General features: G+C 37.0%; 1 protein-coding gene across 2 annotated transcripts in view; it reads right to left on the bottom strand.

Moving 5' to 3' along the window:
* Positions 1–15,874, bottom strand: part of GXYLT1 (glucoside xylosyltransferase 1) — a 54,924-nt gene that overhangs the window by 20,217 nt on the left and 18,833 nt on the right. For both annotated transcript variants that reach the window (XM_032646376.1, XM_032646377.1), the window contains 2 exons: positions 10,651–10,822; positions 1,469–1,594 (listed from right to left, as the gene is read on the bottom strand). In XM_032646376.1, the coding sequence (XP_032502267.1) occupies positions 1,469–1,594; positions 10,651–10,822 (298 nt within the window). The remainder of the gene's footprint in view (positions 1–1,468; positions 1,595–10,650; positions 10,823–15,874) is intronic.

Raw genomic sequence — 15,874 nt, 5'->3', positions numbered from 1 at the left:
GGCAAATTTCCTATCAAGGCATCAACAATTAAACTTGTTAATAATGCAGAATAAAACAGAAGAGCAATGACTGTAACCTCATGCTTCTTTCATCATTGTTTTTCAGTGACATATCTGTGTTTATTTAATGTCATAATGTGCTTGTTTAATGTCAGCCTCCCACATCAGACAACAGGCTCTATGAAAACAAGCAATCTGTCTGTTTCATTCATTCCTATATACCCAGCACTTCATTACAGATACTTGGTAGAATAGAGGCACTCAAACTATTAAGTAAATGATGTAACATTGCAATGATTCAACATAAGACTTTTTTTAATTTTTAAAATTTAAGGCCTACATTAAGTACCTAAAACTTCTTAGGCTTTTCCCCTTTAATCCCTTATTTGTGTGCTTCTTACAATGAAAGCAGGTAATGAGAAAGATATCCTAGGATCCAGATTTTTTATGCTCAGCAATAAAGCTACTGGTTAGGCAGACTCAGCTATCAAAATGTAACTTAATTTTAAATTTTAACTGACATCCTGGATTTGATAAACTCTATTCTTAATATACTAAGAATTGCCTTAATCCACTTAATAATAACAAGTAACTTAAGTTTCTTCCCAGTAATTCACCTTCCAGAAACCTGTGAGCTTCTTAAACTCAGTATTTCTAACTACTGTAACTATTTTAAACATTACAGTGGTTCTAACAACTACTGAGAATTTTAAAACTATCAGTGAATTCAATTCAAAATGGAAGAGGTAAGCTGGCTTCTGAATATTTTTATTTATTTTTTCTTTTTTGGCTATACCATGCGGCTTGCAGGATCTTAGTTCCTGACCACAGATCAAACCCGTGTCCCCTGTGTGGAAGCTTGGAGTCCCAACCACTGGACCACCAGGGAAGTCCCTGAATATTTTTAGATTAAAAAGAAATAATCAGGGTTTATCACCAGAGACCACCACCAAAGAACAGCCCCATTGAATAAATGGTTCCCATTTCCCTTTGAGTTCACGTGGCTCAAATTTTGTGTCTGTGTTAAAATATCAGCTAGAAAAGGTGAACTGGCTTGCTGTTAAGACAGAAATGATTATCTAATGATCTACTTCATTTCCCAAATTATAAATGAAGTCTGCACCTGGCAGGTGATCCTGCCACTGCATTCCTCCTGGCAAAGACTTGGCTCCATTAAGACCTGATGACCTCTAACTCCTTCTTAGAGATGAAAGTTTATAGCAACTGAATAAATTAAAATGTAAGAAATAGTATTTCAGCAGAAATTATTTACATTTTTCATTTTTAACAGAGGTTCTTTTATTCTATCTTTTATTTGTTCTATGGGAAGTTTTTCTTTCTTCTAATGTTCAAAGGGAAAATCATACATGTGTGTTTATTTAACTGATCTATATGGAACTCTTCATTAACTTGTGTGTGTAACAGCAACATGCAAACAAACCAAAAAAACACTGGAGAAAAAACTTACTGGCAAGAATAATCTCTGGGAAGCACACGGTTTAAACAGCTTTTTCCATTCTGCTGCATTCTCACTTGGAAAAGTTATCGGGTATAATGAATAATTAAATGTTTGTAGAAATGACCAGCGGTTAAGCTAAAATAAAAAAACAAATAAAAAATAAAAGATTCTCAAGTGCTCATGGAACATTCTCCAGGATAGATCATATCTTGGGTCACAAATCAAGCCTTGGTAAATTTAAGAAAACTGAAATTGTATCAAGTATCTTTTCCGACCACAACGCCATGAGACTAGATATCAATTACAGGAAAAGATCTGTAAAAAATACAAACACATGGAGGCTAAACAATACACTACTTAATAATGAAGTGATCACTGAAGAAATCAAAGAGGAAATAAAAAAATACCTAGAAACAAATGACAATGGAGACACAACGACCCAAAACCTATGGGATGCAGCAAAAGCAGTTCTAAGGGGGAAGTTTATAGCAATACAAGCCCACCTTAAGAAGCAGGAAACATCTCGAATAAACAACCTAACCTTGCACCTCAAGCAATTAGAGAAAGAAGAACAAAAAAACCCCAAAGCTAGCAGAAGGAAAGAAATCATAAAAATCAGATCAGAAATAAATGAAAAAGAAATGAAGGAAACAATAGCAAAGATCAATAAAACTAAAAGCTGGTTCTTTGAGAAGATAAACAAAATAGATAAACCACTAGCCAGACTCATCAAGAAAAAAAGGGAGAAGACTCAAATCAATAGAATTAGAAATGAAAAAGGAGAAGTAACAACTGACACTGCAGAAATAAAAAAATCATGAGAGATTACTACAAGCAACTCTATGCCAATAAAATGGACAATCTGGAAGAAATGGACAAATTCTTAGAAATGCACAACCTGCCAAGACTGAATCAGGAAGAAATAGAAAATATGAACAGACCAATCACAAGCACTGAAATTGAAACTGTGATTAAAAACCTTCCAACAAACAAAAGCCCAGGACCAGATGGCTTCACAGGTGAATTCTATCAAACGTTTAGAGAAGAGCTAACACCTATCCTTCTCAAACTCTTCCAAAATATAGCAGAGGGAGGAACACTCCCAAATTCCTTCTACGAAGCCACCATCACCTTGATACCAAAACCAGACAAGGATGTCACAAAGAAAGAAAACTACAGGCCAATATCACTGATGAACATAGATGCAAAAATCCTCAACAAAATACTAGCAAACAGAATCCAACAGCACATTAAAAGGATCATACACCATGATCAAGTGGGGTTTATTCCAGGAATGCAAGGATTCTTCAATATACGCAAATCTATCAATGTGATAAACCATATTAACAAATTGAAGGAGAAAAACCATATGATCATCTCAATAGATGCAGAGAAAGCTTTCGACAAAATTCAACACCCATTTATGATAAAAACCCTCCAGAAAGTAGGCATAGAGGGAACTTTCCTAAACATAATAAAAGCCATATATGACAAGCCCACAGCAAACATCATCCTCAATGGTGAAAAACTGAAAGCATTTCCACTAAGATCAGGAACAAGACAAGGTTGCCCACTCTCACCACTCTTATTCAACATAGTTTTGGAAGTTTTAGCCACAGCAATCAGAGAAGAAAAGGAAATAAAAGGAATCCAAATCGGAAAAGAAGAAGTAAAGCTGTCACTGTTTGCAGATGACATGATACTATACATAGAGAATCCTAAAGATGCTACCAGAAAACTACTAGAGCTAATCAATGAATTTGGTAAAGTAGCAGGATACAAAATTAATGCACAGAAATCTCTGGCATTCCTATATACTAATGATGAAAAATCTGAAAGTGAAATCAAGAAAACACTCCCATTTACCATTGCAACAAAAAGAATAAAATATCTAGGAATAAACCTACCTAAGGATACGAAAGACCTGTATGCAGAAAATTATAAGACACTGATGAAAGAAATTAAAGATGATACAAATAGATGGAGAGATATACCATGTTCTTGGATGGGAAGAATCAACATTGTGAAAATGACTCTACTACCCAAAGCAATCTACAGATTCAATGCAATCCCTATCAAACTACCACTGGCATTTTTCACAGAACTAGAACAAAAAATTTCACAATTTGTATGGAAACACAAAAGACCCCGAATAGCCAAAGCAATCTTGAGAACGAAAAAAGGAGCTGGAGGAATAAGGCTCCCTGACTTTAGACTATATTACAAAGCAACAGTAATCAAGACAGTATGGTACTGGCACAAAAACAGAAAGATAGATCAGTGGAACAGGATAGAAAGCCCAGAGATAAACCCACGCACATATGGACACCTTATCTTTGATAAAGGAGGCAGGAATGTACAGTGGAGAAAGGACAGCCTCTTCAATAAATGGTGCTGGGAAAACTGGACAGGTACATGTAAAAGTATGAGATTAGATCACTCCCTAACACCATACACAAAAATAAGCTCAAAATGGATTAAAGACCTAAATGTAAGGCCAGAAACTATCAAACTCTTAGAAGAAAACATAGGAAGAACACTCTATGACATAAATCACAGCAAGATCCTTTCTGACCCACCTCCTAGAGTAATGGAAATAAAAACAAAAATAAACAAATGGGACCTAATGAAACTTCAAAGCTTTTGCACAGCAAAGGAAACCATAACCAAGACCAAAAGACAACCCTCAGAATGGGAGAAAACATTTGCAAATGAAGCAACTGACAAAGGATTAATCTCCAAAATTTACAAGCAGCTCATGCAGCTCAATAACAAAAAAACAAACAACCCCATCCAAAAATGGGCAGAAGACCTAAATAGACATTTCTCCAAAGAAGATATACAGAATGCCAACAAACACATGAAAGAATGCTCAACATCATTAATCATTAGAGAAATGCAAATCAAAACTACAGTGAGATATCATCTCACACCAGTCAGAATGGCCATCATCAAAAAATCTAGAAACAATAAATGCTGGAGAGGGTGTGGAGAAAAGGGGACACTCTTGCACTGCTGGTGGGAATGTGAATTGGTTCAGCCACTGTGGAGAACAGTATGGAGGTTCCTTAAAAAACTACAAATAGAATTACCATATGACCCAGCAATCCCACTACTTGGCATATACCCTGAGAAAACCAAAATTCAAAAAGAGTCATGTACCAAAATGTTCATTGCAGCTCTATTTACAATAGCCAGGACATGGAAACAACCTAAGCGCCCATCATCGGATGAATGGATAAAGAAGATGTGGCACATATACACAATGGAATATTACTCAGCCTTAAAAAGAAATGAAATTGAGCTATTTGTAATGAGATGGATAGACCTAGAGTCTGTCATACAGAGTGAAGTAAGTCAGAAAGAAAAAGACAAATACCGTATGCTAACACATATATATGGAATTTAAGGGGAAAAAATGTCATGAAGAACCTAGGGGTAAGATAGGAATAAAGACGCAGACCTACTGGAGAACGGACTTGAGGGTATGGGGAGGGGGAGGGGTGAGTTTTGACAGGGCGAGAGAGAGTCATGGACATATACACACTAACAAACGTAGTAAGGTAGATAGCTGGGGGGAAGCAGCCGCAAGGCACAGGGATATTAGCTCGGTGCTTTGTGACAGCCTGGAAGGATGGGATGGGGAGAGTGGGAGGGAGGGAGACGCAAGAGGGAAGACATATGGGAACATATGTATATGTATAGCTGATTCACTTTGTTATAAAGCAGAAACTAACACACCATTGTAAAGCAATTATACCCCAATAAAGATGTTTAAAAAAAATAAAAATAAAAAAAAAAAATAAAAGAACTCGGTTTAGATTTGTTTCTCTTTCTCTGCAAAATCATAAACCAACAGATTATTTTTCAAAAGTTAAAATTTAAGATGTTATACATTGTATGTCATACACACTTAAGAGAAAGTTAGATTCTTCTTTCCCACCATTTTGTTTTCACTCAAAATCTTAAAGTCATTCCAATATGCTAGAAAGACTCCACCGTAAAGATCTGAGGGACAATTGAAGTTATAAGGATATCAACCACAAAACCAAAGTGGAAAGAGCCTTACAAACTGTTCGCCTCCATCAGCTTGACCTAATGTATAAATCCTCTCAATCCCTAAACAAGTTAAACTCAGAAAAATTAAGCACTAATTTTATTACCACAGTAACAGAAAATATTTACAATCCAAGTCAGACCAATGTGAAAAACTAATTAGAAAATATTTATCTATATAGATTCAATATTCCTGGTAATAAAATATTTTGATAAATACATATCCAGTGCTGATTTTTTTTTTTTTTTTTTTTTTGGACCTCTCACTGTTGTGGCCTCTCCCGCTGTGGGCACAGGCTCTGGACGCGCAGGCTCAGGGGCCATGGCTCACAGGCCCAGCCACTCCGCAGCATGTGGGATCCTCCCGGACCGGGGCACGAACCTGTGTCCCCTGCATCGGCAGGCAGACTCTCAACCACTGTGCCACCGGGGAAGCCCCAGTGCTGATTTTTAAAATAATCATTACAAAAAGCAAAATCTGATTTTCTGATATGAAAATTTATAATGAACACGTTTACTCTTTAGCATCCCGAGTGCAATTCAAGACACTGAATTGCTTCAAATTCAGTTTAAGTATTACCTATCACTGCTGCTTAAACAGAATTGTTGATTTAAATTTCCTACAGAGCATTCACAATTTTTGCAGGAAGAAAAAACTAAGCATTTTATATAACAGGCTGAAGATGATCTCTTTTTGAATTATGTCTGTGTTCAAGTAATTTTTACTTTTTAAAAAATTTTTTAAATGCTCAACACATATCTATTTTTTATTGTTTTATTTTATTTATTTTCAGTTGCATCGGGTCTTAGTTGCGGCACACAGGATCTTTCATTGTGGCGCTCAGGCTCTCTACTTGTGGCGTGTGAGCTCAAGTGAATGGGCACAGTAGTTGTAGCGCGTGAGCTATTTGTGGCACGCAGGCTCCAGACAATGTGGGCTCTCTAGTTGTGGCGTGTGGGCTCCAGAGTGCATGGGCTCTGTAGTTGCGGCACGCAGGCTCTCTAGCTGTGGTGTGCGGGCTCAGTAGTTGCAGTGCAAGGGCTTAGTTGCCCCGCAGCATGTGGGATCTTAGTTCCCTGACCAGGAATCGAACCCACATCCCCTTCACTGGAAGGCGGACTCTTAACCACTGGACCACCAGGGAAGTCCCTGTTCAAGGGATTTTTAAAAACATTAATTCCTCGCTCTTTCTTTCCTTCTTTCTCTCCCTCTCTCTCCCTCCCTCTCTCTCTCTCTCTCTCTCTCTCTCTCACACACACACACACACACACACACACACACAATCAATGCCTTCCAACATAGTTTAAGGGAATAACTTTACTTCCAACACACTGTTTTGATGTATCTGTTAATTAGTTTCAAACACTAGTATTTTATTTTCCTTGGGTGACTTATAAATCACTTAAAGATCCTTTCAAGGGACTTCGCTTCACAACTACAGAGCCCACGCGCTCTTGAGCCTGCGTGCTGTAACTGGAGAGAAGCCCACACGCTGTAACCAAGAGCCCAGGCACCATAACGAAACATCCCATGTGCCGCAACTAAGACCCGACACAGCTAAAAATAAGTAAATAAATAAATTTAAAAGATACCAACTTTCAATACCAACTTCAAAATGAAATCTTAGTCGTTCTTAAAATTCTCATATCGAATCATCTTTTCTGCAGTAAAAGCACATTCCACAAAATATTTGATTCTCCTTCATCAAAAGCAAAACCAAAGTCTCAGAGTTAACCATGATAGTTAAAGAAAAACTAAGTTTAAAAATATAGTATATATTATACAAGCAATAACTCAGCCAGATTTGAAGACAACACAGAAGCCGCATATAAGATGAAGCAATAAATTTATTTTACTTTTATATTACATTTTCAAAGGTTTCCACAGTTGGTAGCAATCTCTTACTATTCTCTGAACTGTTAGGACGAGATTAATTCCTCAGTTAATATTTTAGGAAACAATCCAGATAATAAGATTAAGATCACAAAAGCACATATCACAAGTACAGATACCAGAAATATTTTAAAACAGTAAGTAAAGCTTTTTTTCTGCGTTGTTTTTTAATTGAAGTACAGCTGGTGTACAATATTATCTAAGTTACAGGTACACAATTTTTAAAGGTTACACTCCATTTATAGTTATTATAAAATATTGGTTACATTCCCACACTATATATAGGATATACTGTGGTGTAAAATATATCCTGTAGCTTATTTTATACATAATAATTTGTATTTCTTAATCTCCTACCCCTATATTGCCTGTCCTCCTTTCCCTCTCCCCACTGGTAACCACTAGTTTGTTCTCTGTTAAGTGTGAGTCTGTTTCTTTTTTGTTACATTCACTAGTTTGTTGTAATTTGTAGATTCTACACATAAGTGATATTATACAGCATTTGTTTTTCTCTGACTTATTTCACTTAGCACAATGCCCTCCAAGTCCATCCATGTTGCTGCAAATGGCAAGATTTTCATTCTTTTTTATGACTGAGTAGTATTCCACTGTGTGTGTATGTGTGTGTGTGTGTGTGTATACCATCTGTTTATCCATTCATCTGTTGATGGACACTTAGGTTGCTTCCATATCTTAGCAATTGTAAACAATGCTGCTATGAACATTGCGGTGCATGTATCTTTTCTAATGAGTGTTTTTATTTTTTTCAAATATATACCCAGGAGCAGATTGCTGAGTCATATGGTAGTTCTATTTTTAATTTTTTGAGAAACCTCCATACTGTTTTCGACAGTGTCTACACCAATTTACATGCCCACCAACAGCATATGAGGATTCCCTTTTCTCCACATCCTAATATTTCTTATTTGTGGTCTTTGTGATGATAGCCATTATGACAGGTGGGAGGTGAGATCTCATTGTGGGTTTTTTGTTGGTGGTGGTGTTGTTTTTGCGGTACGCAGGCCTCTCACTGCTGCGGCCTCTCCCGTTGCTGAGCAACAGGCTCCAGATGCGCAGGCTCAGCGGCCATGGCTCACGGGCCCAGCCGCTCCACGGCATGTGGGATCTTCCTGGACAGGGGCACGAACCCGCGTCCCCTGCATCGGCAGGCAGACTCTCAACCACTGCGCCACCAGGGAAATCCCTCTCATTGTGGTTTTCATTTGCATTTCCCTGACGATTAATGAGCAACATTGAGCATCTCTTCATGTGCTTGTTTGTCCATCTGCATGTCCTCTTTGGAGAACTGTCTATTCAGTTCTTCTGCCCATTTTTTAATCAGGTTGTTTGTTGTTTTTGATGGTGAGGGTTATGAGCTGTTTATGTATTTTGGATATTAACCCCTTATTAGTCATATCATTTGCAAATATTTCTCTCATTCAGTAGGTTGTCTTTTCGTTTTGTCAATGGTTTCCTTTGCAAAAGCTTTTAAGTTCACTTAGGTCCCATTTGTTTATTTTTGCTTTTATTTCCTTTGCGCTTTAGGAAACAGATCCGAAAAAATAGTGCTATAATTTATGTCAAAGAGTGTTTTGCCTATGATTTCTTCTAGGAATTTTATGGTTTCTGGTCTTACATTTAGGTCTTTAATCCATTTTGAGTTTATTTTTGTGTATGGTGTTAGAGAATGTTCTAATTTCATTCCTTGTAAAACAGTAAGTAAAGCTTTAAGCCTCTTGGAATCAAAGATTTTAGCAGAAATCTAAAAGACTTGAGGTCACAAGTAGTGTTTTTCACTTAATATGCAAAATGAACTAATTTAACCTGAAAAAAAACATCGAATACTTTTCCTACATAGATCAAGCAAAAAACCCAAATCAGTTTGACAGCTTAATTGAGTGTAGATAGAGAGATAAGAGATGGTGCGGGGATCATCATTACCATCTTCACCACCATCTCAGGACACAAGGTAATGAGATTTCAGGTTAAGTTTCTTCTTCGGATATGTTCTGCCTCCTATATTTATCTGTTCTCCTCTTCTTGCACAGGAATAATTTTTTTTGTTAAGGTTATGTGGCAGTCCTGATTAAAAGGGTATATTGTCAACCCACACAAACAACTAGATATGGTCACATGACTAAGTTGAAACCAATGAGATACTGGCAGGAATGTCATGTGCAACTTCTAGAAAGTTTCCTTAGAAAGGAGGAGGAGAACCCCCTTCTTCACTCCTTCCTCCTTCATGTTGGCTAGAATATGAGTGTGATGGCTGGAGCTTGAGTAGCTATCTTGGATCATGAGGTAGAAGCTTTATGTTAAAGATGGCTCAGCCACAAGAGAGAAAAAAAACAGAATCCCTGAAGACACAGCACTGCCATATATCACAGACTGCCTACTTTTATATAAGAGAGAAATAAACTTCTATCTTGTTTAAGCCACTGTTATTTTGGGTTTTCTGCCATTACAGCGAAACTGACTGTAACTAATACAAAACCAAAATAAGAAACTTTCTTACCAGAGCAAGAAGCTACTTCCCTCCATATTGTCAATTAAGAGTTCCCTCCACTCAAAACAGAATTAAAACCTTTGTGCACACTCTGATTGAGGCACTCTCAAGCCAAGGATGGGAACACAATTAAGAAGTAGGACTTCTCAGTCAAAACATCCTGGAACTATATAGTCAGTAAAATAAAACCTCCATGCTTGGCAAAGGACTCTAAGTAGCCTAACTCCTTTTCAAAAACAAGTCTTCCTCTTACACCCTAGATTTGGAAGTGCAGATGGAAGTGGCAGCAGGGAACAGTCCCCACTCTTAGAGGGCAGAGCTGCAGAATACTTTTTTTTTTTTTTTAAGGAATTTTGCCTTTTTTAAAAAAAAATTTTATTCATTTATTTATGGCTATGTATGGCTCTATGTTTCTGTGCTAGGGCTTTCTCTAGTTGCGGCAAGTGAGGGCCGCTCTTCATCGCGGCGCACGGGCCTCTCACTATCGCGGCCTCTCTTGTTGCAGAGCACAGGCTCCAGGCTCAGTAACTGTGGCTCGCGGAGCTAGCTGCTCCACAGCATGTGGGATTTTCCCAGACCAGGGCTCGAACCCGTGTCCCCTGCATTGGCAGGCAGATTCTCAACCACTGCGCCACCAGGGAAGCCCTAGAATACATATCTTTGTTCAACAACATTTTACTATATATACCATTAAATATTCAACTATACAGGCTTGACTAAGTCTCAAATACTTACTATGCCTTTAAAACTATCATGCAGTTGATCTTCAGCAAAAATATGGAACTGAAGAGGTTTGATGCTGAAGATAAGTGCTGACTTCAACATGGTTAGAGTTTCTTCCAGTCTTTCCCCACAGGCAACTACGGCTAGGTGCACTCTCTCAACGGGCTGCATTTTCAGACTATACCTGATAGAAAAGAAAACCACATTTTCCAACAGTGTTAGTACAGGGTAACATGTTAACGACATGGTATTCTGACCGTGTTCAAAGATTGAAGTTTGAACAACAAGGTCCTACTGTACAGCAGAGGGAACTATATTCAATATCCTGTAATAAACCATAATGAAAAAGAATATGAAAGAGAATATATATATAACTGAATCACTTTGCTGTACACCAGAAACCAGCACAACATTGTAAATCAACTATAATTCAATTGAAAAAAAAAACAAAAAAACTGAAGTTTGAACCTTCTATTTAAAAAGCAAAGACAAATCAAATTACAAAACAGTATAATGTTGAATCAATCATATATATATATATATATATATATATATATATATATATATATATATCTCCTCAACCAGCCTTTCTCAGCTAACGTTCCTCACCAGGAACCACAAAACACAAAAAATGACCACTTCCGCATTCCCCCAAGAATGGTACATAACTAGCATCATTCTGGATGCACGGGTGAGAAGTTAATTCACTACTCACTCTGGATGCTGTAGGACATTAGGGCTTAATTCTCTCAAGGAAACCCCCACTTGAGAAAGGGAGCAGCACTGATTTGAAGGTCTTCCATTTAATTTTTAACTATTTTACTTAAAAAAAAAATCTCAAACACACCAAAGTAGAGAGAAGACAACAGTAAATCTCCATGTACCCATCTCTCAGCTGCAACAATTATCCATTCAAAGGTATTCTTATTTCCTCTAAAACCCCTCCCCACAGCCCCTTCCACTAACCAACAGATCATTTTGAAGCAAACCCAGATATAAATTCACCCACAAATATTTCAGTATTATATCCAATCTTCAACCATGCTGATTACAAGAAGTTTCCTTCACATAAGTTTTTTTGTTTTGTTTTGTTTTTTTTACTGTGCAGTCCCATTTATCAAGTAATCAGTGAGAAGTAAAAATTTCTGAGGTGGTCTAAAAATACTAGTCAAACACTAGTAGCACATCATTTTGGAAGGAAGGAAAGATTCCTAAACCCCAGTTATCAGCCTAGGCTATGTTGGACCCTACCTCTAACACAGAGCAGCAGTGCAAGCACCTTACCACTGAACTAGTAATACTCCACCATCATACAAGGAACAGAACTAATTATGTGTGACTGCATTGTTATTAAACAATTAACATTTACAATATGAAATAAAGACCTCATCTGTAATTAGGACATAAAATAATCTTTTTGGAACTGACAGCTAAAGGTATGTAGGAGTAGAAGACAACATAAAACAACCTAGTAGCACATTAAAGTATTATGAAGTACAAACACTCCAAAATTAAAAACATACAAATTTGACTTTAACTCAATTTTTAGTTACAGAGATCCTTTCTGTAAAATGTATAAGGGGATTACAAATAATACTGTTTAATGTTAATAGTTGTATGTATCCATTACTGAAATTTTGTAGTAGCAGGGATGGGTGATTAATCATTTTTCTTAAATTTATAAGCTAAAATTATCGTGGTTACATTCCTTAGCACAGGACTTTGGAATCTTGAGTATTCATGTGTCCGTGTGTCAGAGTGGACCCAGAACTGTTTCCTGAGGAAAATCTTGGTATTGCTCAAGGGTAGTCCCTCAACTGGCCAGGATATGAGAAAACAGAAAATGATGCTAAATAACATTAAATACAAACAATTGACTATATAAAACACACCTAAATATCAAATTCATACAACTTAATGTTTTAACATTAAACATTTGGAATTATTAATTTTTTATCCTATTAATGATAAAGTCTGAATATATATAACGTGCTCCTGCATCTACTATGGATCTATTCAGTCATATTAACAAGCTTGTTTGCCAAGGGCCCAGAGACATTTAAGGACAGCAGTTGAAACTGACGCTTTTCTGCTCTGAGTTCCTGAGGCCTGAAAATGGGTTCACTTCTCTTACACGGGACATCTCTTACCTACACAATTACTGGTAACTGTCAGCCTTCAGCAGAGGAGCAGAAAGGCTTTTCAGCATGAATACTTATCTTCTAGAAAACACAAGAGTCATTTCCTTCCCTGATCCCTCAACTGGGAGGCTGAGACCCAATACCCTGATAACCTACCCTTTATTCAGACTAATGGGCCAATTATTCTAAAGATGACATTCTTTAAAAACAAACAACAACAACTGTTTTTAAGAAAAAGAAACCTTCCCTGGATAATTCATGAAGTTAAACATTATTACACCACTTTGTTAATGGTATTCAATGGAGAAGTCACATAAAAAGTGGTATTGTTGGAAGGGGAATTTACTATTCGAGAAGTGGTGGTGATAGTTCATTCTTCATCAAGTTATTAAGATTATCATTAAATTAAGATATAACATCAGGTACATACTTTGCCTTTAAGATTTACATCTATCTACCAGGAACTGGTTTTTATGAGTGGTTTGAGGAGGGGACAACTGCATAATTTTGCACATGGCTATCCAGCTATCCAACCATCTTCTGTTACAGGGTTACCAGAGTTTAGCCTTCCACCACTCACCTGCTGTGCTACCTCTTTCACTCATAAGGTACAGCATAAGCTTGGGTCTTTTGAAAGCTCTGTTCTTTTCCACTGACAGGAATTAGAAAGAAGCCGTGCCTGTGTCCTCGTCTGCACCCTCTATCCATTCCCCTCGTTTCTATTGAGCCCCTCAGTTTACAACTTTGGAGCCCTGTCAGAGGGGAGACTATCTACACTTTCTATACCTAAACAAGGGGACATGAACCCAGTTCACCTCAAAGCAGCGGAAGCCACAACGACACAAGTAAAAGAGAAGGCAATCAAGACACAACAATCTCACAGAGCTCTCCATTGTCTCAGCTTTCTGATAAATGCCTCCAGGTCCTGTTCCTCATGAGGGTATAAAGACCCTCATTAAAGCACCAAGATTTGAGAATCTATAATGGGCTCGGATTGCTTAACTGGCCATAAGTAGATCCTTCCCCAAAGCTAAAAGCCTAGAGATTTAAAGAGTGAGCCATAACAGTCATGTGCTGTTTGGCACAGAACTCTCAACATACAGAAGTATAACAAACCTTCTCAAGAGAAATAAGTCAAATGTTCTTCAAGGAAAAAAAGTCCTTCTAACGTCAGTCCCAGGGACTCCTGCTCTCAGGCACTGCAGAAAGGCTTGTTCTAATCACACTGCTAGCACTCCTTCCACCAATTTCTATAAAAGCAGTAGTACTGTCAACAATATTGCATTTGTTTTTCTGTATGTGTCCCTTTTTAGCAAAAGCATTATATACAGTACAGACTCCAACAGCTAAACTGACAAGACAAAACATATTTTAAAGATGTCTCTGCTCACCACCCTGTCCCTAGACCCAGGAACAGGAAGTAACTGCAACTGGAAGAAATCTAAAGTAAGCTTTTACACTAGAGGAAGGGATAACTAAAACCTTCAAAGAACTTGTAGGGAAGTAGCCATTCAAGTAATTTTGGTTCCAACTGAATGGTGTTAATATTGTCAGGATCTACAAAAATATGCTATATATTAATCACAGTGTGAATAAGAGAAAGTCCCTGTGGATTTAAAGAAATGTTATCCAAAAAGGACATTTTAAAGTCATAACCTACTTTTCTACAGATATATGATTAGAAGAAATGCTTCAGATAATTCAAAGGTAACACCTGGGGGTCCCCATGACTAAATCTGGCATAGCCTGAGCATAGACTAGAATTGTGACAGCAATGATTGGTAACACATTCTATTAAAAAACTGAATCAGTGAGTCCAAAATGATACTAAATAAAGAGTAAGGCGGAGGGGGAACCCTCCTTTAAAGATGAATACCAACCAATAAATGTAGAAGGAATGACAGAATTACAAAAAACACTATTTTGCACTCACTATTGCAATAGATGATTTGAACAAGAATAATTAATGGATGCTAAAACCACAGAGTATCAAGGTATTATCCCCACACATTACAAAGGGGATAAAGATACTGTTACGGTGTAGAAATGTGACACCGCCACCTTAACCAGGGGATCAAACAACCAATCATGTTAACTGTCTGCCACCACACGCCTCCCCATAGAACGCCCAAAGAGCACAAGATCTCCTGCGCAATATTGCTGCCAAAGATCCTGAATCTAATCCTAAGGAGACAGGCAAATCCAAATAAAGGAACATTCTGTGAAACAAAACAAAAACATCATGTCATGAAAGAAAGACACCAACCACCACGCCTCCCTGCCCTGTCCCCCCCCTCAAAAAAATGTCTGGGAATTGTTCTAGAAAAAAGAAGACTAAATAGATTTAATAACTGAATGCACTTGTTCCTTGACTGGGTTCTGAATGGGGAAGAAAAGATACAAAGTTCATTAAAAGGAAAATAAGGAAATATGAATATATATAAATATAACATTCTGTCAGTGTTAAATAACTTGTAAGTGCCAATTTTGTTATGTTGGTACTGAAGACTATCCCTGTTCTTAGGCAATACATGCTGAATATTTAGGCTGTCTCTCAAACAGTTCAGCCAAAAAGTGGCAAAATGTTACTAATAGGTAAATATCTAGTGACAGGTATGTAGTGGCTCACTATGCTATTCTTATAACCTCTGTAGATTTGAAAACTTATCAAAGTAGAAAGCTGAGACGAGGAATCCAGAAAAAAAGTTAACACAATGTTTTACATGAAAATTCTAATACAAATACTGTAAACAGATTTACAAGCCTTAAGAATAGACTTATTTTAAGTAACATTTCTGCTGTAAAGGAACAATAATTTTTCTTTTTTTAGACAGCATCAAAACTTAAACATTAAAAATTTTTAATCAAAATTAAAATTTTTTAAATCGAAATTTAGCATCAAAAGCTTCCAGTGTGTTCTTCTAGCCTATAATTAAATTAGTGTTTTCTCTATAAAAGAAAACAACATATAACAATATTTAGACTAGTAATTAGCATTATAATTAAGTACACAGACTCAAAGTAAACAGATTAAATTTCTGATAACAATCTCCCCAAACTAAAAAATAACTGCCACGAACTTATCTTTAAAAACT

The sequence above is a fragment of the Phocoena sinus genome, chromosome 10 (genome assembly GCF_008692025.1).
Source record: "Phocoena sinus isolate mPhoSin1 chromosome 10, mPhoSin1.pri, whole genome shotgun sequence".
Lineage (NCBI taxonomy): Eukaryota > Metazoa > Chordata > Mammalia > Artiodactyla > Phocoenidae > Phocoena > Phocoena sinus.
This window is presented reverse-complemented; position numbering and strand designations above follow the sequence as displayed.